At 33.5% G+C, this 22,935-nt stretch overlaps 2 protein-coding genes across 2 annotated transcripts; one reads left to right on the forward strand and one right to left on the reverse strand.

Annotated features, from left to right (window-relative positions):
• Positions 1–1,556: 1,556 nt before the first annotated feature.
• Positions 1,557–2,274, reverse strand: LOC111901208 (uncharacterized). The gene is made up of 2 exons (XM_052765078.1): positions 2,235–2,274; positions 1,557–2,122 (listed from the first exon to the last, which is right to left on the reverse strand). Exons 1-2 carry the CDS (start codon positions 2,272–2,274, stop codon positions 1,557–1,559), a joined length of 606 nt encoding a protein of 201 aa, XP_052621038.1.
• Positions 2,275–9,893: 7,619 nt separating this feature from the next.
• LOC111901209 (probable sodium/metabolite cotransporter BASS6, chloroplastic) lies at positions 9,894–12,114 on the forward strand. Its single transcript, XM_023897092.3, has 9 exons — positions 9,894–10,019; positions 10,104–10,154; positions 10,251–10,351; positions 10,499–10,629; positions 10,764–10,957; positions 11,058–11,310; positions 11,380–11,633; positions 11,716–11,798; positions 11,945–12,114. The coding sequence occupies exons 1-9, from the start codon at positions 9,941–9,943 to the stop codon at positions 12,008–12,010; spliced, it is 1,212 nt and encodes a 403-aa protein (XP_023752860.1). The 5' UTR covers positions 9,894–9,940; the 3' UTR covers positions 12,011–12,114.
• The last annotated feature ends 10,821 nt before the right edge of the window (positions 12,115–22,935 follow it).

Here is a 22,935-nt window from a genome sequence, read left to right on the forward strand (position 1 = left end):
GGAAAACCTCTTCGTCAAAGGTTACGTGTCGTGAGATAATTACTTTTCCCATGTCAAGATCAAGACAACGGTATCCTCGAAAGTTTGGTGGCTAGCCAAGGAAAACACACTTTGTGGAGCGTTGATCTAGTTTATGAGATTAAGTAGCCGATAGGTTTGGGTAACAAACACAACCAAAAACTCGTAAATGGTCGTATGTCGGTTCGCAATTATATAGAGCAAAGGTTGGTGTCTTAAACCGAAGTCTTTTAACAGGTAAGATGTTGTGAAGATAGGCACTTGTATGAAGAGCCTCGACCCAATATTTTGGAGGAAGGTGTGCATGAAAAAGAAGAGATCGTATGATGTTATTGAGCCGACGTATCATACGCTCGGCTTTGCCATTTTGAGGGGATGTGTGAGGACAAGAAAACCAAAAGACAAACCCGTGGGTTTTGGCAAAATTGTGAAAGTTACTATTGTTGAACTCCCCCCCATCACACTGGAATGTTTGAATTTTTCGGTTAAATTGGGTAAAGATTAACTGATGGAATTTGACGAATGTAGGAAAAGTATCAGATTTGTATTTTAACGGATATACCCAAACATATTGTGTGTAATTATCAATTAACACCATGTAATATTTGTAACCTGTGTTACTGAGTAACAGAGACGTCCATAAATCGCAATGTATAATATCAAACGGTGCAAATGTATAAGATGGTGAATCATAAAAAGGCAAATGTTGGCTATTAGCAATCTGACAAGAATGACAAATGGACAAAGTTTGATGTTTATTACATGGAATAATAAAATTACGACTCAAAAAATCTAAAACTTGAGCTCCCGGGTGTCCAAGACGGTTATGCCATCGTGGAGTGACAGAGTCAGAAACAAAAACGGTGTGAACTTGTTGTGGGGCACTGAACTTATAAAGATCACCAGAACTATTGTGGCGGGAAAGAGTTTTTCCAGTCTTGAGGTCCTTCAAAGAAAAACCAAACGGGTCAAATTCCATGGAAACGAGATTATCACGGGTAAATTTGCGAACCGACAACAAGTTTTTGATAATATTAGGCGAGTAATGAATGTCTTTTAGAATGTAGGTTTTGTTGGGAAGTTTGTGAAAACTGTTACCAGACCCGTGTATAGGCAAACATTGACCATTTCCAACAAATATAGTGTTAGAAGGAGAAAAAGATAAGGGAGAGTGAATCATACTAGGGTTGGCAGTGATATGAGATGAGGCGCCAGAGTCCATGTACCATGAATGATCTGGAACAGTAAGATGAACCTCCCAATTCAGATGGACATAATGCATTAATAGACCCAATATTAGCATTGGATGGACATTGTGGGGTTGAAACTTGGGTCGGTTGAAAAGCAATGTTGGTTGTGGGATTGGGGCTCGTAAACCTTTGTTGGGTTGTGGGAATTTGAGTGCTCCATTGCCCATTTGGATTCTGCCATGAGTTTTGATGATTCCAAGAGGGTTGTGATGGGTAGGGACATGGGGGTGGGCTCCACTCTTGTTGAACATTCCAGGTCCATTGTGGTTGCTGATTTGGGCCGTGAATTTAAGGTTGAAAGTGTCTTCCGCGAGAATTTCGACCACGATATCCGCGACCACGACTTCTTCCCTTGTAAAATTGTTGCTGCCCTTCGAGGCGAGTGTAGTAGGTCGGCTGGCTGGTAGGGTTTCCAGGTGGTTGAGAGCCGTTTGGTGGTTGAGAGTTTGCACCAGTAGCCGCCGTGAGAACCGTGTTGCTTGTGGAAGATTGTTGCCTAGCCTCAAGTCGTTGACGTTCCAGATCAAGCATAGTTGTTGCAATGTCCCATCCTGGTGATTTTTGATTAATCAATGATGCAGTGATGTCATATTCCGGAGGCAGGCCTCTAACTAGTTGGGTGACGAGTGGTGACTCGGTTACCTCGTGCTCGACATCACCGAGTTGTTCTGCAAGATCCTTTAATTTTTTGCAATACTCATCAAGAGATGAGCAAGATGAGAGAGTTAGATTTGTGAACTGTTGTTCTAGAGCCGCTGCTCTAACACCTTTGTTATTCAAAAATATTTCACGAATTTTCAACCACGCATTCCTAGTTGTGGTGTTTGTTTCAAGAACACGAGTGAGAATATCATCTGCAATAGTTCCATAGATCCATTGCAACACAATGGAATCAATTTCAACCCAAGTCTCGTAAGTCGGGTCGTTTTCCTTTGGAGAAGTAGTTCCATCAATGTGATGGAGAACTTTGTAGCCCTTTGCATGAAGCGTGAAGAGCTTTACCCATGCTGAATAGGTTACTTTTGTACCATCGAGCACAATATATATATACAACCCTCAACCTATTAAACAAACCTAGAAATCAGGAAGGATAATATCTATCCTAAAATAAAAGATATACAATATATATGTACGCTAATAGAATTAGGTGTTGTAATTTAACACGATGTGGGCAAACTTTATATCTTGAAAAGCCTGTTAGGAACACTACAACTTTTATATAAATTGTTTCATCTAAATTTGACTAGAATTGGAGTTATTCAACTGTGAACATGGAGGTCTAAACATTTCAACATGTTAATGTGTTTTAATAACCAACTTCAACCAATCATATCTCTTTCACTATATGTCTGTTTTGTTTGATTTTTTTTTTTGTATTCTTTGTCATGTAGACTAAAACTTTCATTTAGATCATTATTTCTAAATAGTTATAGTGTAACACCGTAAAAATTAAAACAATTTTTCGCATTTCCAAACACATTTTTACAAACTCATTCATTCATAAAATGTCATAGTATCATGTCTTTGTTTCACAAAATATCTCCCAAGATCAAAATACATAAAATCCCATGTGTGTGTACGAATCAAGCCGGCGCCTTCCCGCGGTCATCACTGGTACCTGAAACACATAACACGTAACACTGTAAGCATAAGCTTAGTGAGTTCCCCACAATACCACTCTAACACATAATAGCCACTCGAGGCTGTAACTCTGTTGACCCTCTGGTCAATGTGTCTCAGTGGGGCCCTCCAGCCCCAACCCTCTGTGGGCCCTCTGGCCCTAACTCTAGGGACCCGAAAGTCCTAACTCTGTAACTATGAATCATGCATATCACATATCACAATAAATCACAACACATAAATAATATGCAAATACACTGACATATAACTCTATAGTACTCTGTCACATAACTCTGTTACTACACCGGGTAAAGTATAGTGAGAAGACTCACCTCTGGTATCTCGGTAAACCTTTGACTCGGTAAACGCTGGCCTAGCCTCCGCCTAATCATATGAAATAAATACTCTGTTTAATATAACTCTCAAAGGCTAGACTATGTCCTCTTATGACACTCTCAGAAGGGTAAAAGACCATTTTACCCCTCCTCATGGATGATCCTACGGATCTCCTTTGTCACTCGTACCGCTGCTCTCTGGTGTGTGGCGTGTCCCAACCATGATCTCCCTCTCTCTGAAATACAACATAAATATCAGGGGCTCGCTCGAGTATACTCACACTCGAATACTCCACCCTACTTGTTCCTTGGTACTCTAAGGATTCTTACTTGGACTGTGCACTGACCCGGTGTCTTCAGTAGTACGGGCCCAATACTACCGTCCACACCGCATCAACATTCACCCCAAGTCCTCCTCCCAGAGTCCCAAATCCTAACTACTCTACTCTCTCTAATCATATGATACTCACTAGCAAATCTCTCATAACCTCCTCGTTGCTACCTAAACACTCTGAAGTATTCCTAGCAGCAAGACTCCTAGACTCAAGCATCACATATCAGGCCACTCTAGTCCTAATAAGAATACCTAGTCTACTCTAGCATGCATAGCAAATCTCATCATATAACATATCACATCATATCTTATAACACTTATAGTAATGGTATTTTGGGAAATCACAGTTCGGGCGCTGGCTGTTCGTACACACGACTCTGCTCTGTTTGTCTCGTAAGTTCTTCTTTTGAAAACTTATTTTATTATCAAAATTTCCTCAAATCCTCGGTTTGAGTTCAGATACGCCTGAAGGTGCACCCGAATCCCTCAAACCAAGGCTATGATACCAACTTGTAACACCGTAAAAATTAAAACAATTTTTCGCATTTCCAAACACATTTTTACAAACTCATTCATTCATAAAATGTCATAGTATCATGTCTTTGTTTCATAAAATATCTCCCAAGATCAAAATACATAAAATCCCATGTGTGTGTACGGATCAAGCCGACGCCTTCCCGCGGTCATCATTGGTACCTGAAACACATAACACGTAACACTGTAAGCATAAGCTTAGTGAGTTCCCCACAATACCACTCTAACACATAATAGCCACTCGAGGTTGTAACTCTGTTGACCCTCTGGTCAATGTGTCTCAGTGGGGCCTTCCAGCCCCAACCCTCTGTGCGCCCTCTGGCCCTAACTCTAGGGACCCGAAAGTCCCAACTCTGTAACTCTGAATCATGCATATCACATATCACAATAAATCACAACACATAAATAATATGCAAATACACTGGCATATAACTCTATAGTACTCTGTCACATAACTCTGTTACCACACCGGGTAAAGTATAGTGAGAAGACTCACCTCTGGTATCTCGGTAAACCTCTGACTCGGTAAACGCTGGCCTAGCCTCCGCCTAATCATATGAAATAAATACTCTGTTTAATATAACTCTCAAAGGCTAGACTATGTCCTCTTATGACACTCTTAAAAGGGTAAAAGACCATTTTACCCCTCTCATAACTCAAAGCCCCCACAATAGACCATACCCTAAAAGTCAACTTTCCGGGTTACGCTGCGCGTACCAGATGTGTACGCTGAGCGTACCCGGCTGCATCTCAGAATCGGGGAACGCCACCCAGTACGCGGCGCGTACTGGGATTATGCCCAGCATACTCCCCAGCTTTAGCCCCTTAGCTCTTGAGGTCTTAAACAGTTAAGACCCACGTCTAATTTCTAGATCTGACCACATCTAAGCCTCTTAATCCATAAAGTTGATGACTTTAAGCCTTTGCATGGTTGAACAAGCCACCAACTCCCATAATGTTCCATCCTTTAACTCTAGAAGGCTTATTACCCAAGCATGACCTCAAACTAACATCCAAGATGGAAACTTTATGGTTCTAAATCACTAATACCACTGAAAAGGGACAGATCTCGGACCATGGAGCACTTTACACTCATAAAGTCTCCACCTTTGGGGTTTTTAGCCCTAGAAATGGCACATGCAACAACAACCAAAAGAAGAGGAAAGTTTTGAACTTTATACCTCTAAGTGTAGCCCTTTTCTCTGTAGATCTCAGATCCAAAATGCCACCTCAAGCTTTAGCTTCCAAGAGCTCTTTTCCTTCTTCTTCACTAAGTCACCAAAGCACAATTAGCTCCAACAACACTCTCACACACTAAGGACGATGGGAGGCTCTCTCTTAGGGTTTCACTCACTGATATGGAGGCTGAGAAATGAGCCTTAGCACCCTTTAAATAGTGCACAAGACGGATTAGGGTTTTTGCACCTGGGCCGGGTACTCCCGATGTAACTCTGGGTACGCCTAGCGTACCTTGGCGACTCCGCGTCCAAATTAAGCGCATGAGTACGCGCAACGTACCCCTCCGGTACGCCCAGCGTACTCACTTGCTATATTCCCTCCACTCAAGGACTAATCATGACCAATTGACAAAAAATAAGGGTCAAAGAAATGCACCTGAATCTCGGGGTGTTACATATAGATATCGACTTATTGAGCCTCAAAGTTGACACCCTGTAGATGTCAAATTTCCAAATCAACTTTCATTAATTTTTGTCTAACTTCGCAACCTTATAGATTATTCATACGAACTCCTTTTAAGCTGATTCTTTTTGCTATTGCTTCATTTTCAAGTGTACTACAAGTTACTTTGTACCATTTTTATTTACCTTGCATCTAAGATTATCTTTAATAGCCTTAAAGTTAGCACTTTGTCACGTTTATATGAAATTACAATTTCATATTCCTTTCCCATTTTGCTCATGTAATTTCTCCATTTACACCATGTTCATGTACAAATCATATACCTTGTAAAATAGTGACATAAATCATGTCACTCACACTTATACATACACATACATCTTTTATACCATTGTCTTACAAAACAGTTATTACACATAATGTGTTTTAAACTATGAGGACAACAAATCCAATAAGAACTCTACAGCCAAGCTTGCCAAGGCATGAGCAATTTTCGGATGGGTGATCCCCCTTAATAGTTTGTGTCTGATGGTTCAAAGTGGAAAATATTATTATACATGCCATTAGAGGATGTTACATTACCTTCAGTTAATACAAGTCTAGGAGTGCCTATAAGCATGTCATACAAATTACAATACAAAAATAACAACATAAGATTACAACTTAGAAAGAAAGGAAACCACAAGTACTTCACACACCACTTTGAGAGGCTGATCCATGCGTTCAGTTCAAATCTATCTAGTGAGTTCATTTTTCAACTTCAATCAACTATAAAGAACCCCTGCTCTTTCAAAAAAAAACTATAAAGAACCCCTAAAAGGTAGGACTCAAACTGTTTGTACACAATGTCACAACACGGCCTGAGGATTTAATATCCTCAAATGCCTAAGACGAACCAGAAAAGAGTCATTATCGCTATTATAAGCTATATATATGTGTATATATATATATATATATATATATATATATATATATATATATATAAACTAATAATAATAATAAAGATTAAGCGTTGTACAACTACCTACGTTGGCCTCGTCAACACCCCCATGCTCAGAAGATTAATATCTAACAAAAATAATATAACACTTGCACTTTCAAAGTAGTTGGTATCATACTAACACAATTATGATCAAAGATAAGTAAATAGAGACATGATTTGATTATTAGGGTTTCGGATGAGAAGAAGGTTTTTAAAAACGATGAATTACTTGGATCTGCTTGAAAAATTGTGTGATCACTTTTTAAATATGACATTTCCATCTATGCATGGGTTATACGAAATCCAAATTATGAGGATAATCCTTCAAAGAAGAGTCTTGTATCAAGGCACCAATATGAGACCAACTAGGGTTTTATTGAATTTGAGTTCTTTTGATTACCAAAGATAACATTAATAAACATTAAATGTTGATTTTTTTCCCCGTAATAAGGATGACGTTGCCCCTAAGACCGCGTAAAGGGGTGCAACCCCCCTTTGCCCCATACTTTTCTTCAAACCGAGATCAAAATCGTTTTATACAAACATACATTCTGCACCTTCTAACTTGTCTAAAAACAAGAATTGAACTTCATTGGTAATATGTAAATTAAATTCCATTATACTAATCACCAACATTTATGAGGTTTGTTTGGAAGATTCTTTAATGTTTGCAAACACTCAATTTTTGTTTATGTCCAAGTCTCAAATGACAAGAAGAGAATCACTCGGGGATGAAGTAAGTCTTGATTGATAACTCTAATGACAAAATGAGATTTGTGTACATTTCGGAAGTTTGGTTCTAAAACCGAAAGACGAAGTTTGGATTGTCTTCTGTAGTTCTGTGAATTTAAGGTCTAGTGGTGGTCGAGTTTGTCATGATTTAAGTTAGATAATGTTGTCTATTTATTCTATGTTTGGAGTATTTTATGAATACATTTTTATATAAAAAACACGCTTTTGAATTATCTAGACTTATATGACGATATCAAAATTTCAGTGACATATACGATTCAAGATTAGACTAATGTCTTCTTTGGAGCTTCTTTAGTCTTCAAGTAGTCACTTTATACTTTTTAACACAATTTTTAAGGTAAAGATAGACTTTATACTTAAATAATATATAAACGTACAAGGCATAAGTATATTATATGTCTTCTAGAACGAAATTTAGATCAAAATTCTTACTATTAAAAATATATGTATCTTCTAGAACGAAATGAACAGTTTACATATCTATAAAATCGAACTCGATAATACTTACAAAAAATAAATATCTTGAAAAGTTTTTAAATTACATTTATTTATTTATTTTTGATTGCTGTAACGTAACTCCAATAAAGTGATGTTAATGTTAATTTACAAATTTAACAACTCATACACCACTTTCTTGAAAATACAAAAATACTTGATATCAGATATTATAAAATTGTTATCATTATATACGACTAAAAAGTATTTTATAACTCACATTTCATTAAATATTATAAAACGGGTATCATTATTTCCCTAATAAATATATTGGTGGTGTAAAAACCATACACTCATGAAGTTGACGTTAATTTGGAACCAAAACATGCAAAGAAGTCAGTCATATAGACATTACTAAATTAAACTATTATATAGATATAAAATCGTTTATAATACGGAGTATATGAAGTTTATATATCTGTGAATTTGAAATTCAGAAACCATTATTCAATTTCTTTCCTATTAAATTAATGAAAAACATACAATAGTATGAGTATTAATACATAGAAAAAAATATTATTTTTTTGTAAAATTTATTTTATTTTGTGTTATATTATTTATTTAAATCAAAATGCTATAAGAAATGGTATGTGTTATATTATTTATTTTGAAAATAGGTTTTGATGTTGGTTGGAGATAACGAGAGTTTGATATGTATATTTAAAAAGGGGCGATATGAATAAAATGATATTTTTATGGTTTAATCGTTACATTTTATTTTGGTCCATAAAAATTATTTTTTAAAATAGTTTCTACCACGTACAATCATTATGACCTTATATTTCAGGTTTAAGAAATGCTAAAACTAACATATTTCTTATTTATTGTTATGACAGAAGTATACAATCAACAAAATTAATGAAAATAAAACAAACGAAATTCAAATATATATACTATATAATCACGAAATTGTACAGATTGAGACATGTTTTGCAGTGTCCTAAGACAAAAATTTCCATGATAGGGATCTGTCAAGAGGATACAACAATCAACCAAGATCTTTTCTTGATTCTGACGAAATTCACTACGTTCCCTTCATTGTTTGTGGAATACGAAATTATACGAGGAATATGTGTGTGGTTTTCCTGAACCAGAAATCTGCTCTTTGATGATATATTTATAGATATACATTGATTATTTTTCCCTCCAAAAACTGTCAACCGAAAATAACTGTCAAGACAGTTAAAACGAATTTAACAGATTTGTTTAATATAAAAATAAAAGTCAAAATCGAAATATATAATAATAATAATAATAATAATAATAATAATAATGTAACTAATCAATGAGACCCAAAGCCAAGGCCAATCTTTTGACCATTGAATATATATATATATATATATATATATATATATATATATATATATATATATATATATATATATATATATATATATATATATATATATATATATATATATATATATATATATATTCAAGACCAATTTGACTAGCTTAAATCATCAAATCCAACCCAATCATTTTAGTCCAAGCCTTTGATTTAATTGGTAAACAACTAGTAGGAGACATTATATTTCATGAAATAAAAGTTTATGTCCTAAAATGATTTTTAGTTGTCGGTTTGACATGTTATACATTATATATAAATATAACGTTAGATACACCAAAATCTATTTCAAAAAGTTAAATGACATTTATAATATATATATATATATATATATATATATATATATATATATATATATATATATATATATATATATATATATATATATATATATATATATATAAATCATATCAGTTTGATTAACCAGAATTAAATTGTGAAAGTCAATGGTTATATTAAAAATTTCTTTCAAAAAATAGTAGTTTTATTGAAATAAAATAAAACATAATACTTAAACTTTTAAACCGAAAAAATTGACCAAAATATAATACCTATGATTTTTAAATATAAAAATATCTAAAATTTTAAAGTACCTATATATATTGAGTTTACATAAACCTTTGACCACCAACTATGAATGTGTACAGTAATCTTCATCACCATAACCGACCTTATGTATTTTTACCGCCAAAATGCTCATCTCTTTCCCAAAGTAAATTGCATTTTCTGCATACATGTTATGCTTATATGCTACCATTTGTTTCGTCAATCTCTAAATGATTGCTATAATTTGCAGGAAATACATGTTTAGAGTTTCCAGTTCGTCTCCGATCCATCTCCCTCTGTGGTACATTTTTCTCCATTTGATTTTGACTTCTGCTTTTCTTCTACATAACATTCTTATTGTTGATTTGCGTCGAACTTTGCTTCTGTTGAAATTTAGATTGGAGTTCACGATTAGTAGTTCGTAGATCTGTTTCAAATCAGTTTGTGAATCCGATTGATCGAAATGAGTCTCAAGAGTTCGCACCAATATTACCTCAGGTAATCGATTTCTGGAACACTCGATTTTGGTTTACATGAATCCATTCGATAATCGAATAAATTATAAGTTCGTGTACACTGTTTTGGTATTTGGTATTTCGATTGTATGAAGTTTGCATATGTTAATTTTTGTGTGTATTGTCTCAGAATCATGAAAAGAAGGCGACCTCCATCATCGACACTTTGAAGAACGCCAATTCGATTTTGCCTCAAGTTGTCCTCATCAGTACAATTTTGGCTTTCATTCATCCCTCTTCTTTCACATGGTTTACTAGCAGGTTAACTGAATCTATTAACAGAATTTCCTTTCTCAATTAGTCCCTGAATGGCTGAATCCCATCTATGTAGAATTTATCTGTATGACTGAAACAATTCGTGTGATTTCTACTCATGAATTCTAATCATATTTCAGGTATTATGCTCCATCTTTAGGTTTCTTAATGTTTGCAGTTGGACTCAACTTGAGTGAAAAGGATTTTACAGAAGCATTCAAGAGGCCAATACCTATCTTTACTGGTTACGTTTGTCAATTCGTTCTAAAGCCTCTTCTTGGTTATCTTTTTGGAACACTGGCCATAACTTTATTCAGGCTTCCAACTTCCTTAAGTAACAAACACTCTTCTCTTCTCTTTTCTTTCATTTTCTTTCCTTTTTGTGGTAAAATGGAGACTAGTTAATTAATTTTAAAAGAATATTTGTGTTACAGGTGATGGAATAATGCTAACTTCTTGTGTTAATGGTGCTCAGCTCTCTAATTATGCCACGTTTTTAACAGACCCAACAATGGCACCTCTAAGCATTGTTATGACCTCACTATCAACTGCTTCTTCTGTTTTTTTCACACCATTTTTATCTCTTCTTCTTCTTGGAAAGAGGTTGAATGTTGATGTCTGTGGAATGGTTTCCAATATTCTTCAGATTGTTGTTTCCCCTGTTGCTGCTACCTTACTTCTCAATCGGTATGGAAAAACTTTCTTCTTCTTTTTTTTTTTCTTCATAAAGTAACAATTATTTTGTTACATTTACAGATTCTACCCAGAAATTTCTTGTGCAATTCGTCCATTTTTGCCTCCTATATCACTTTTGGTGAATTTTTTCTGTGTTGGGGCCCCACTTGCAATAAACATGCAATCAATCATGTCCCCATTTGGGATCTCCATTACATTCCTTATGATCATGTTTCATTTATCCGGATTTATCCTTGGACACTCATTTACAGGCATTTTATTCCATAATCACCCCGATGTCCAACCTCTTCAAAGAACCTTATCTTATGAAACAGGTTAATACAGAAAAAACGATTTAACAGACTGTGTTTGATATTTTTTAAACGTTATTTATTCAGATAATGCTTTATGATACAGGTATGCAGAGCGGTCTGTTGGCAGTTGCATTAGCGAATAAATTTTTTCATGATCCGCTTGTGGGAATCCCGCCGGCTATATCAGTGAGTTGAAATTTAAATCTATTCGTTGATTTTTTTTTTGAGTCAAACTGAATAAAATTCAATTTCAAAATTTATTAAGTTGTTTGGATTTTTAAGATAAGCTTGGTAAAATTATAAACCATATTATTTTTGGATATTTTGTGCAGGTGGTAGTCATGTCATTAATGAGTTTTTCTCTTGTGAAGATTTGGGGTAAAAAGGAAAATATATGATTGACTTAAGTTTATAGATTTATTTTTTATATTTAATATATAATTACATGGTTTCATTAAACCATATGTTATATTAGTTCTAGGATTGCTTCGAATTTACATAAGGTCTATTCTACGCAAGTTTAGTTAAATTTTTTGAAATCCAAAATTAGTTTAAAAGAAGTGAAACTCAATCCCTTAGGTAGTAAACAAACATACGAATTTCACACATTTCATAATTCATATTGAGAACGAAATAAAATTAAAATTAATATTAAAGATTATATGAAAAGATGAATATGTATCAAAGCACCAAAAGAAAGATTTTGGGCCCATGCATTAGACCCCGTCCACAAAAGGTGTATTGTCTGTTTGTGGTTGGTTTGCCAAAAGCTTGGCAATGATTTTGTAGTAACACTTTATAAGAATTAGGGGATAATCTTTTATGAACATTAGATCATTGATTTTAAGAATGAGAGATATGAATGAAGAATTGCACACTTTTGGAAAAGTCTCAATATATTAAATTTTCTTCACTGTGTTAGAATTTAGAGATATTTATAAGACAAAACTTTAAAAATGGTTCCTGTGGTTTTCAAAAATATCAAGTTTAGTCCCGAAGTTCAAAAAACCTCACAGATGGTCCCTGTGGTTTCAAAACTTTTAACAAATGGTCCTTTTTGCTACCTCCGTTAGCTTTTGGCCGTTAAGTAAAGGGTATTTCCGTCATTTCACAAAAGAGGGACCATTTATGAAGTTTTTTGTTATTTAAAAAAATATAATTATTTAATAAAGGGTCCCACTCTCTCTCTCTCTCTCTCTCTCTCTCTCTCTCTCTCTCAAAAGAATCCATCTTGAATTGGATCTTCACTTCGTCGATGAACTGAAATGCAAAAAGGAGATGGTGCGTCTTCTTCGTCTAATCGGGGAAGAACACGAATGGAAGCAATAAAAAATCGAGGGTACTAGTGAGGTTCAAGCAGATCACAAGGTGAGACTGAGAAAGGGACCTCGGTCTTCATCTTCATCTTCATTAGATCGAGAAGGCATTAGACGATCGAAGGCAGTCAAAATGGTGGTCATGTGGCTGGCGATCGTGAGAAAAGGGAGAGGGGCGTCGGCTGTACAGGTATGCTCCGACGGTTTCCTTCTTTCATTTTGCCTCATCGTCAGCCGTAACCCGACAGAAGGGAGACAGTAGCAGCGTCTATCGTTCAAGGGAATGAGGGGGTGTTCGAGGCTGCTTTTGGTCGTCTAAGGGAGAGTTGCCGGTGCTTTTCTCGTGACAGTTTCTCAGCAGTTTAAGCCTTGCTAGGAGACTGTTTTGGGTGTCGATGGTACTTGAAAATACAACAAGCAGGTGGTGGGTGTTGAATTAACGAAGCAAGGATGGAGATGGGGCTGGAACAATCGAGAATCGAAGATGGAGAGGCCGACATCTCGTTTTTCCATCTTTCCTGAGCTGTGGCTTCAAGGGAAGAGAGAGAGAGAGAGAGAGAGAGAGAGAGAGAGAGAGAGGGTGGGACGCTTTATTAAATAATTATATTTTTTTAAATAACAAAAAACTTCATAAATGGTCCCTCTTTTGTGAAATGACGGAAATACCCTTCACTTAACGGCCAAAAAGTAACGGAGTTAGCGAAAATGACAATTTGTTAAAAGTTTTGAAACCACAGGGACCATTTGTGAGGTTTTTTGAACTTAGGGACTAAACTTGATATTTTTGAAAACCACAGGGACCATTTTTGAAGTTTTATCTATTTATAATAACAATAGCTTGAATAATTTGATTAATTTCTTGGATTGTGGTTATAATACTTTTCGAAATCTGTAATTCGATCCTTATTCCTGGGGTTATATGAATGCAGACTTATAGGATAATACAAGAAATTGAACTAGATTCAGGACTAATCTGATTCACAAATACACAATACATTGATTGTGTGTTTTTGTTCTTTGAGATAGTTTGTTGTGGAGATAAGAAATCAGTTTTTGTATCTTGTATGTAAAAAACATCTTCATGCAACGTCCATCTCCCTTGGACCCCTCTGGGGCGCTGCCCCAAACCCATGTATTCTTGTGTCCACATTTATCAATCCGATTATGCACCTCATACCTCGGGAAAGTAAAATGAACTTAGTCTGTCTCGATAGTAATACTAATTACACTAAAATATGTTGATAACACTAAAATCACCAACATTTGCTTTCTCCCCCGTTTTAGTGTAATCCTTAATTAACTAAAAGCAAACACAAAACCAAACTCACACATAAACGAAAATGTATTAAAGAAAGAACTTTCATATATGTAGGATACACATTTCAAATACTCAAGAATCTTTGTGTCTTAAGGATTGAACCTTTCAAGTCATTTAAGTAACTAAAGATATTATGCACATATGTTTTACACAAATTCTAATGTTTCATACTTGGCAGTATTACAACCATGTGTCTTATTCATTCATGAGTGAATAAAAGTCTGACCCAAGCTTTATGAAGCGACAACGCTTCACACTTATATAGGTAGTTCTTCTAAATCTTGCATTTGTAATGCACTTTACTTAATTCAACCTACCTTTAACTCTACAGGTTTAAGCACGTACCTTAGGATGTTGTAATACAAATATGCTTCAATCTCTATAAGTAAGATATTTTTTATATTGAATTCAACTTTTAACATTATGTTAGAAGGGAATTATGTATCTCACCCATATAGATATCAAATGGGCCTTAAAATCTACCCTATCATAAAATTTCTAACCAAGTCCCTAGATAAACCCTTCGTCAAGTGATCAGCTAAACTCTGTTGAGAACGAACAAATTCAACAGAAATTATTCCATGAATTATAAGCTCCTGTAACATATTGCGTCTAACACCCAAATGTCGCGACATTCCATTATACACTTGACTATAGGTTTTTACCAAGGTGGCATCACTATCATTGTGAAATAGATATGGGTGATATAGGCTTTGGCTACAAAGATATTTCATAGATCAAATTCCTTAACCATTATGCTTCTTTTCTAGCAACTGCAAGGGCTATAAATTCGGATTCAATAGTTAAATTGGTGATGCATGTTTTCTTCTTCAATGCCTAAAAAATGGCACCTCTACCAAAAAGACATACCCAACTACTTGTAGATGAGTGGTCCTTGATGTTTATAATCCAACTAGTATCTGTATACCCTTTTATGACAGAAGGAAACCCTACATAAGTTAAACCCTAATCCATGTTTTTTTTAAGTTACTTCAACACCCGCTTTACTGCTTGCCAGTGATGAGTACTAGGATTGCTAGTAAACCTACTTAGTTTTCCTATGGCAAATGCAATACCAATCCTTGTGTTGGTCATTGCATACATCAAACAACCAATTACCTTAGAATACTTAAGTTGTGAAAACATATTTATGAAAGTAACTCGAATATTATGGTTCACCCAAAGTCCTTCAACCACAACAAAATGCTCACATTATAACTCGTTGTTTTACAAACATAGAATAATCATATATAAAAAGAATTCAACCGGTCTCCATTTTACTAACACAAGTAAAATCAAATTGTAAATTCCCTTATATAAAGTAAACCATCATAATGTCCAACCATGTCATCCTTGTCTCTTAAATGACCAAGAAATTCATTCCGTGTGCAAAGCATATCCTCTAATCCACCCTATTTTACCCATACCCAACACGATGAGCATTGATATAGATCACAATCATTGATAATGATGGTGACCTCCATCTTTATTGATTATATTCCTCAAACCCTATTAGAAACATTGGGTGTGATGTTTAACATGTCCATATGGATGTCGTCTCTAATGTCACTGTCACCGCTAATGATGTTGCCCTTATTGTCCAACTTTAACGTAATGAAAGTTTAGTTTGTCAAATTTGGTAAAAAAAATCCCAAAAAGTTATTTAAACAATTTTGGTAAAACAATTCAAAAGAAATTAAATAAATGCAATTTACTCATTTTATACCATTTTTGTAAGAAAACAGAACCACGTATAGTTACAAAAAGAAATGGACTTAAATGAAATAGTCATACGAACATGGGGACCATTTATGTATTTTATTCTAGGAAGTTTGGAGCTTGGAGTTTGAAATTTGGAACAAGATAGTAGTTTAGAGAATTTAAATATCCTTTTATTTTTTTTCTTACTTATCTTTCTACCAATTTTATTTAAATCTTCAAATGATATTAAAGTTTATATTCATGAAAATGGGTTATAATAACTCTATCTTTTTGGGAGGACATTTTATTAGGAGCCTTTTTCATTTCAAAATCGATTTTATAGGCTTCATCCCCTTAAAAATGATTAAAATTGCAATGTGAGCTATCATTTAGTAATGATGTTTGGCTTCATGAGCCGAGGGGAGGGTGGAGGAAGAACAACCGATCAATCTTTACTCTTTTCCGGCCAATTTTATTCCTTCTGAATTCCATGATGATAAATGTGGGTCATCGGAGATACCATGACACTCGTGGTTGCTTTAGGTAGATTTATGATTTATGTTGCCACGTTGACTTGTTGGAATAAATACGTTCCATTAAAAGTCAGTGTGTTGGTATGGAATATGTCTTGATAGGTCACCCATGAAGGAAAGATTGGGGGAGAGATGCATTCAATAGTGTGCTAACTTTGTGATGGGTGTGTGGAATTATTTCAGAACCAAATTAGCTTTTTGTGGAATATTCCTATCCCACCAAACTTCTTGTGCGCATGAATGATTGTGTTGAGCCAATATTAAGAGACTTAAAACATAGCAAAATAATGCTTTAACTTGGTTATTCATACAATTATGTGGACGATTTTGACGTTTCAGAACCCTATGTTGTTTGCTACAGCCAAGCCTAGAAGAAAAACCTTATTTGACAAAACATTGTTTTAATCGTATTTTTGGTTTTTTTAATAGATATTATAAAAGCAAGAGTCATTGGATTGGAAATTTGGAATTGTTGGATGACAGAATCAATTTTAATTTTAGGATTTGTTCACCCTTAATTATTAATAAAATCTATTGATGTTTTTTTTTTTTTTTTTTTGAGGTAAACAGAGGTGAAGTTAAAGATTAATTTAATAAAAGATTAGGTTTATCATTGAAAAAATAAATAAATTAATAAAAGTTGTTTTTAAGTTTAGATCCAACTCAAAATGTTTCTCCATTTTCGAGGTTACATTAAATTTTATGATCTTTTTTCATATTAAACTACAGCTTATGTTTGTGTTTTCGATATGATTTCAAATCCAGAACCTTTTTTTTCTCTTAAAAGAACAATAAGTTATGTGGAAATCGAAATAGATACGTATCAGTTTATATAATCTAGATGCTTAAACTTTGAAATTGAATTTTCAAAAGATAAATTAAATGGTCGATGTTTTTTTTCTTATTATTATTATTTTTCTTTTGGTACGGTAAATTATCATATTCCTAAATTATCATCTTTAATTAATAATTAAATGTTTTTTTTTCCACATGTCAATCTCTAATGAGTTTTGACACTTGTTATTTTATGATATTTTTAAAATAAATAATATTCACATATCAATGTATGTTTTTTTTTTTTTGAATTTTTAAAATTAAAAAGCCACATAATCTTATATATGTAAAGTATTAAATATGATAAATATTATAATAAATTACAATTAATACGTTTCTTAATTCATTATTTTATAATTTTCTTTTAAAAATACGTATTATTTATATTTTAATATTTTATTTTTTGTAATCAACACGTATAATATACGAGTTTTACATCTAATTTTAAATATACTTATGTTTCTAACGAAACTTGAACTTTCGACCTCAAGAATGATGACAATACTGGATTCATCTGAGCTAGATAGCAAAAACTTGAAGGGTCTTCCTATAATTCACCCAAACAATTATTAATTATTATTGAATATTGATATTGATTATTGATGTTTCCTATTTTCCATTTGAATTTTATTTAGAGCTAGTCATTAAAATAAGATAAAATTGCAAATACGGTCTATAGTGTTTAGCGAAAAATTGTTATTTTGGTCTAAAAATTTTGAGTAAACTACACAAATGGTCCCTATGGTTTAGGTAATTTGCACATTAGGTCCCTAACTTATTTTTTTTAACTTGGAAGGTCTCTACTGTTTGTTTTTGTTGTGCGTTTGGTCCCTGTCTTACCTAAAAATACTATTTTGTCCTTGATTTTTTAATTTATTTAAATAAGATAAAGTAGGTAAGGTAAAGTAAGGTGACGTGGAAATGGGGTTGGGTTATTTTTATTTAAATAAATTAAAAAATCAATGGCAAAATACTCTTTTTAGATAAGATAGGGACCAAACGCGCAACAAAAACAAACAGTAGAGACCTTTCGAGTTAAAAAAATAAGTTAAAGACCAAACGTGCAATACCCCAAACCATAGGGACCATTCGTGTAATTTACTCAAAAAAATTTATACTAGTCCAAAATAGGAATTTCATTGTAAAGAGGAATTTGCCCATTTTTTTATTTATTTTTATTTAACTGTCTCTTAATTAAACAAAAAAAAAATCTCATCTACCCTCCCTTCCCATGTCCCAAAACCAGTGGCCTCCGTTTCTCATAAATTCTATCATCTTTTCCACCACTCTCTCACCATGAGCAAACACTGCCGAAACCGTCATTTTAGCCGAAGATTGTATCAACCGGTGGTGTTCTTCGTCTTGTACATTCAGATCCTCGCGATGAATTGAGGATCAGAGGACCGGTGTTATCCTTCGTCTTGTGGCCAACATTTGCAAAAAACCCTAGCGTCGCCGCCGGTCTCATTTTTCACCGCCCAACGTTTTCCAAAACCCTATCTTTTCAGATTTGTTGCCACCCACTTTCTCTTTCTTCTACTCGTTGGACAACCACCAGAGCCGTTACCTTAAATCCTTACGAAGAACAAATACAAACATCTATCATGGTGACGGCTTAAAGATGTTATTGCTCCCGATTTGCAATCAAATAAATCGCTCGGTCAGATAATGAACAAATGATGTGAAGATATGGAAACCCTAGGTTTCTTGCTCTGGACAATGGAAGGCTTAAATAGGATGGTTCTCCGACGAGCATTGTGGGTTGAATCAAGTTTTGTGTTGGTATTGTATAACACGTTTATGGTTTTGTATATTAGATCTTGAACATATGTATGTCTTTGCTCTCATATGTGTTTAATTATTTCTATATTCATCAGTGTATTTGTGTACTATGAATCACGTTTATGTTTATGTTTGCGTATATAAGATGTATGGGTTTTGTGTGTGTTCTTGTATGTCAGATTTCTGATTTTTCTGTTTGTTCATAAGAGAGAGAGAGAGAGAGAGAGAGAGAGAGAGAGAGAGAGAGAGAGAGAGAGAGAGAGAGAGGAAGAGAGTTCGTTGGAGATAGGTTGTGTGTGGTGTTCTTCATAGCTAGGTAAGCTTTCGAAGTTTAAAGGGATGTTTCTAGCGATTAAGTTTTCAAAGGAAGCATCTAAAGATCTGAGTTGTATAGAGACAAAGAGGGTGCGTTTTTTTAAAGTTTTTTATTATTTACTGAAATATAAAAGAAAAGGAAAAAAGAAAATACTTATGGCATAATCCAAAAAGTTCTATTTTAAACCAGTGGTGCTAGTCCAAAAAATTTTAGACTAAAATGACAATTTTTGGGCAAAAACAAGAACTATTTTTGCAATTTTGTTAAAAAGTAATTATATATGCGGGGAAACAAACTAAATCCAACTACTCTGCAATGTTTTTTTAAATCACCTTTATTTGAAAACGGTGAAATGTATATGTTAAACAATATTTCCAAAAAATATAATATTATGTACAAATAAAAAAACCTATATAAAACGATAATTTACCTAAACATCCATAATTTCATCATGTGTTTTTGTTGATTAGCAAACTAGAAAAGGCGAATAAACATTTAAAATCGATGAAAGGTGTCGAAAACCGCTGATTAGGGTTGTATGTATTAAAAGAAATATACAGTGATACAAGTTATAAAAGGGTCCTTATTATATATATATATATATATATATATATATATATATATATATATATATATATATATATATATATATATATATATATATATATATATATATATATATATATATATATATATATATATATATATATATATATATATATAAAAGGTTAGGTTCATATGAGACGGCCTAATTTTGTGAGACCGTGAGACGCATTTTTTTAATTTTTTAATTTTTTTTAAATTTTTTTTAGTTAATTCAAGTTCCGAAAATAATATTTAAAAAAAGAATTTTCTGATTTTTTCATTTATTTTGCATTTTAAAATTATTTTTAGAATATATACAGTGTAATATTCTAGTTAGAATATTTCACGTATTTTTCAAAAAAAAAAAATAGGATTTTTTTTTTTATTTTTTGTTTGTTAATTCAAGTTTCGAAAATAATATTTAAATTTTTTTTTTTTAGATTTTTCCATTTTTTTGCATTTTAAAATTATTTTTTAGAATATGTCAGTGTAATATTCTATTTAGAATATTTCACGTATTTTTCAAAAAAAAAAAAAACGGAATTTTTTAAAATTTTTTTTAGTTAATTCATGTTCCGAAAATAATCTTTAAAAAAAGAATTTTTTGGATTTTTCCATTTATTTGCATTTTAAAATTATTTTTAGATTTGGTCTTACGGTCTCACAAAATTAGAATGGTCTTAAATGAACCTGAACCTATATATATATATATATATATATATATATATATATATATATATATATATATATATATATATATATATATATAAAGCAGCCGAAAGAATATAAGTATATCTATCTAACACATACTTTGATCATGGGGCTCTCGAATGTTCTAACAATTTCTTAAATCAAGAAACAATCGTATAGGTTGTAAAAATATATATTTGCATATTGATATGTGGATGGAACATACAAAACACATACATGACCAATATTAACACATTCTCTAACAAAATGTAAGTCCATTTCCACATGATTTGGTTCTTTGGAATTGAAGCGGATTAGAGGCTAAATACATTACACTGACATTATCACAAAAGACAACAGTAGCACGTGATATCGAACAATATAACTCGAGAAGAAGATTCCCAAGCCAAGTAGATTCAACAACAATATTTGCTACCCTTCAGTACTCGACTTTAACACCAGAGCGAGACATAATATGTCGTTTCAATGACCAGGAGACAATAGTATCGCCAAGATAGACACAAAACCATAAGTGAACCATCGAGTGGTAGGACAGTCAGACCACTTAGCATCAGAATAAGCAACCAATCGATCAACAATCGGTGGACGAATGTGGAGGACATACATTAGAGTACCTTTGAGGCAATACAATATATGTTTGAGGGGAGAGGAAATGCAGAGTGTACGAGTCATACATAAAGAGACAAACAAGTTGCATGTCATAAGCAATATCAAGACAAGTAAAATTCATATATTGCAAAGTTCATGCAAGGCTTCAATATAATGTAGGATAAAAAACGGGTCACCATTAGTAGACAACTTGGTTTTAGTGTTGTGCAGACTGTTATACGGATTACCAATAGCCATAACAGCACACGTAAGGATCTCATGAGAAAAAGCCAATTGGGATATAAAGAGTATGGAGGCATTGCTAGAAACAACAATACCAACAAAACAACAAAGAACCCAAGTCATACATGGGAAATTTAGATAACAACTGAGAGATGATTTTGGAGATTAAAGAAAAGGATGAGGTAGTGAGGATGATGTAATCTACATATAGAAGGAGGCAGATAGTATTAGACCTGTGATGAAAGGTAAACATAGAGATATCAAACCTGTTACTTAGGAATCCAATATAAGAGATATATTGAAGATTGTTGGGACCACACATGCAGAGCTTGCTTAAGACCGTAAAGGGCTTTACGCAAACGACATACATTATTAGGAAACTGAGGATTCTCTTGATTCAAGAGTCTTTCTCTTGATTTTTGATAACTATGAGGGAGCATTTTGATAATTTGTTTACTATAAATAAGAGGATGTAGCTTCTCCATATTTCTTGCACCATTCTCTTTATTTAGAAGTCTTTCTTTGCTTACCCTTGAACATTTCGGTCCCTCATGATTCGACTTCTCGTTCTGTAGTTTTAGTATCGTAAGTAGAGTGTTGAAGCGCTGGAGGAATCTTTTTAGAAGAAAGATTCAGCTACAAGTTCTATCCTAGGAGTTCTAAGTTTTCACTTAATAATCCCGTAAGGTGAGTTACACTTACTATGCTTGTTAAGTGTAATTTATATTTGTGTTTAGCGTCGTTGTTATGAACCTATAAATAAGATTTATATGTAATTCCAGTTATAATATTGATTGATTACTTACGGGCATGATGTCAATGCTAGATCTTAGTGAGGCGTTTAAAGTGGATTTTCCAAATGGTTCATATATTTACCAAATGGATCCTACCTCCGCTATAATCTTATCTGATCATTCATTATCAGATAGAACTTAAAATATTCGTTGGGATTATTGAAGAATCCGGTAATGATTAAATATAACTTTATAAATACCAAGGTTCTAAATGACGTGAGGCATGACATGGCGGCAATGCCAAACCTCAAGCTCAACGAGTCATGGCGAGCCATGGCAATTTTCAAAGCATGATGTAAGGCGGCGATTTTATATTAATTTATAATATATTACCACAAAAATATAAATTTATATTAAATATAACTACTTTTTAGAAGTCTTATATTAATAACTAATAACAAAAAGTTAACAAAAAACACAATACTTGTATCCCAGATTAGAAAATACATAACAAAGAGAAAAAAATGTGTCTCAAACGAAAAAAAAAAACACACGCCATAATGCACCATGGCATGCCATATCACGCATTTCCACGCATCACGCCTAACAACAATGTTATGAGGCTTTTCGTAACGGCGACGTCATGCCTCACGTCATGGCAT

This window comes from Lactuca sativa, chromosome 6 (assembly GCF_002870075.4).
Source record: "Lactuca sativa cultivar Salinas chromosome 6, Lsat_Salinas_v11, whole genome shotgun sequence".
NCBI lineage: Eukaryota > Viridiplantae > Streptophyta > Magnoliopsida > Asterales > Asteraceae > Lactuca > Lactuca sativa.

Excerpts from the sequence above, each read along its gene's own strand:
- LOC111901208 (XM_052765078.1), bottom strand. The coding sequence starts at position 2,274 with ATGGGTAAAGCTCTTCACGCTTCATGCAAAGGGCTACAAA. Across the intron at positions 2,123-2,234 it reads TTCATGCAAAGGGCTACAAA|ATGATATTCTCACTCGTGTT; the intron begins GTTCTCCATCAC and ends GAACTATTGCAG.
- LOC111901209 (XM_023897092.3), top strand. The coding sequence starts at position 9,941 with ATGAATGTGTACAGTAATCTTCATCACCATAACCGACCTTATGTATTT. Across the intron at positions 10,352-10,498 it reads TCGCACCAATATTACCTCAG|AATCATGAAAAGAAGGCGAC; the intron begins GTAATCGATTTC and ends GTATTGTCTCAG. Across the intron at positions 11,799-11,944 it reads GAATCCCGCCGGCTATATCA|GTGGTAGTCATGTCATTAAT; the intron begins GTGAGTTGAAAT and ends TATTTTGTGCAG.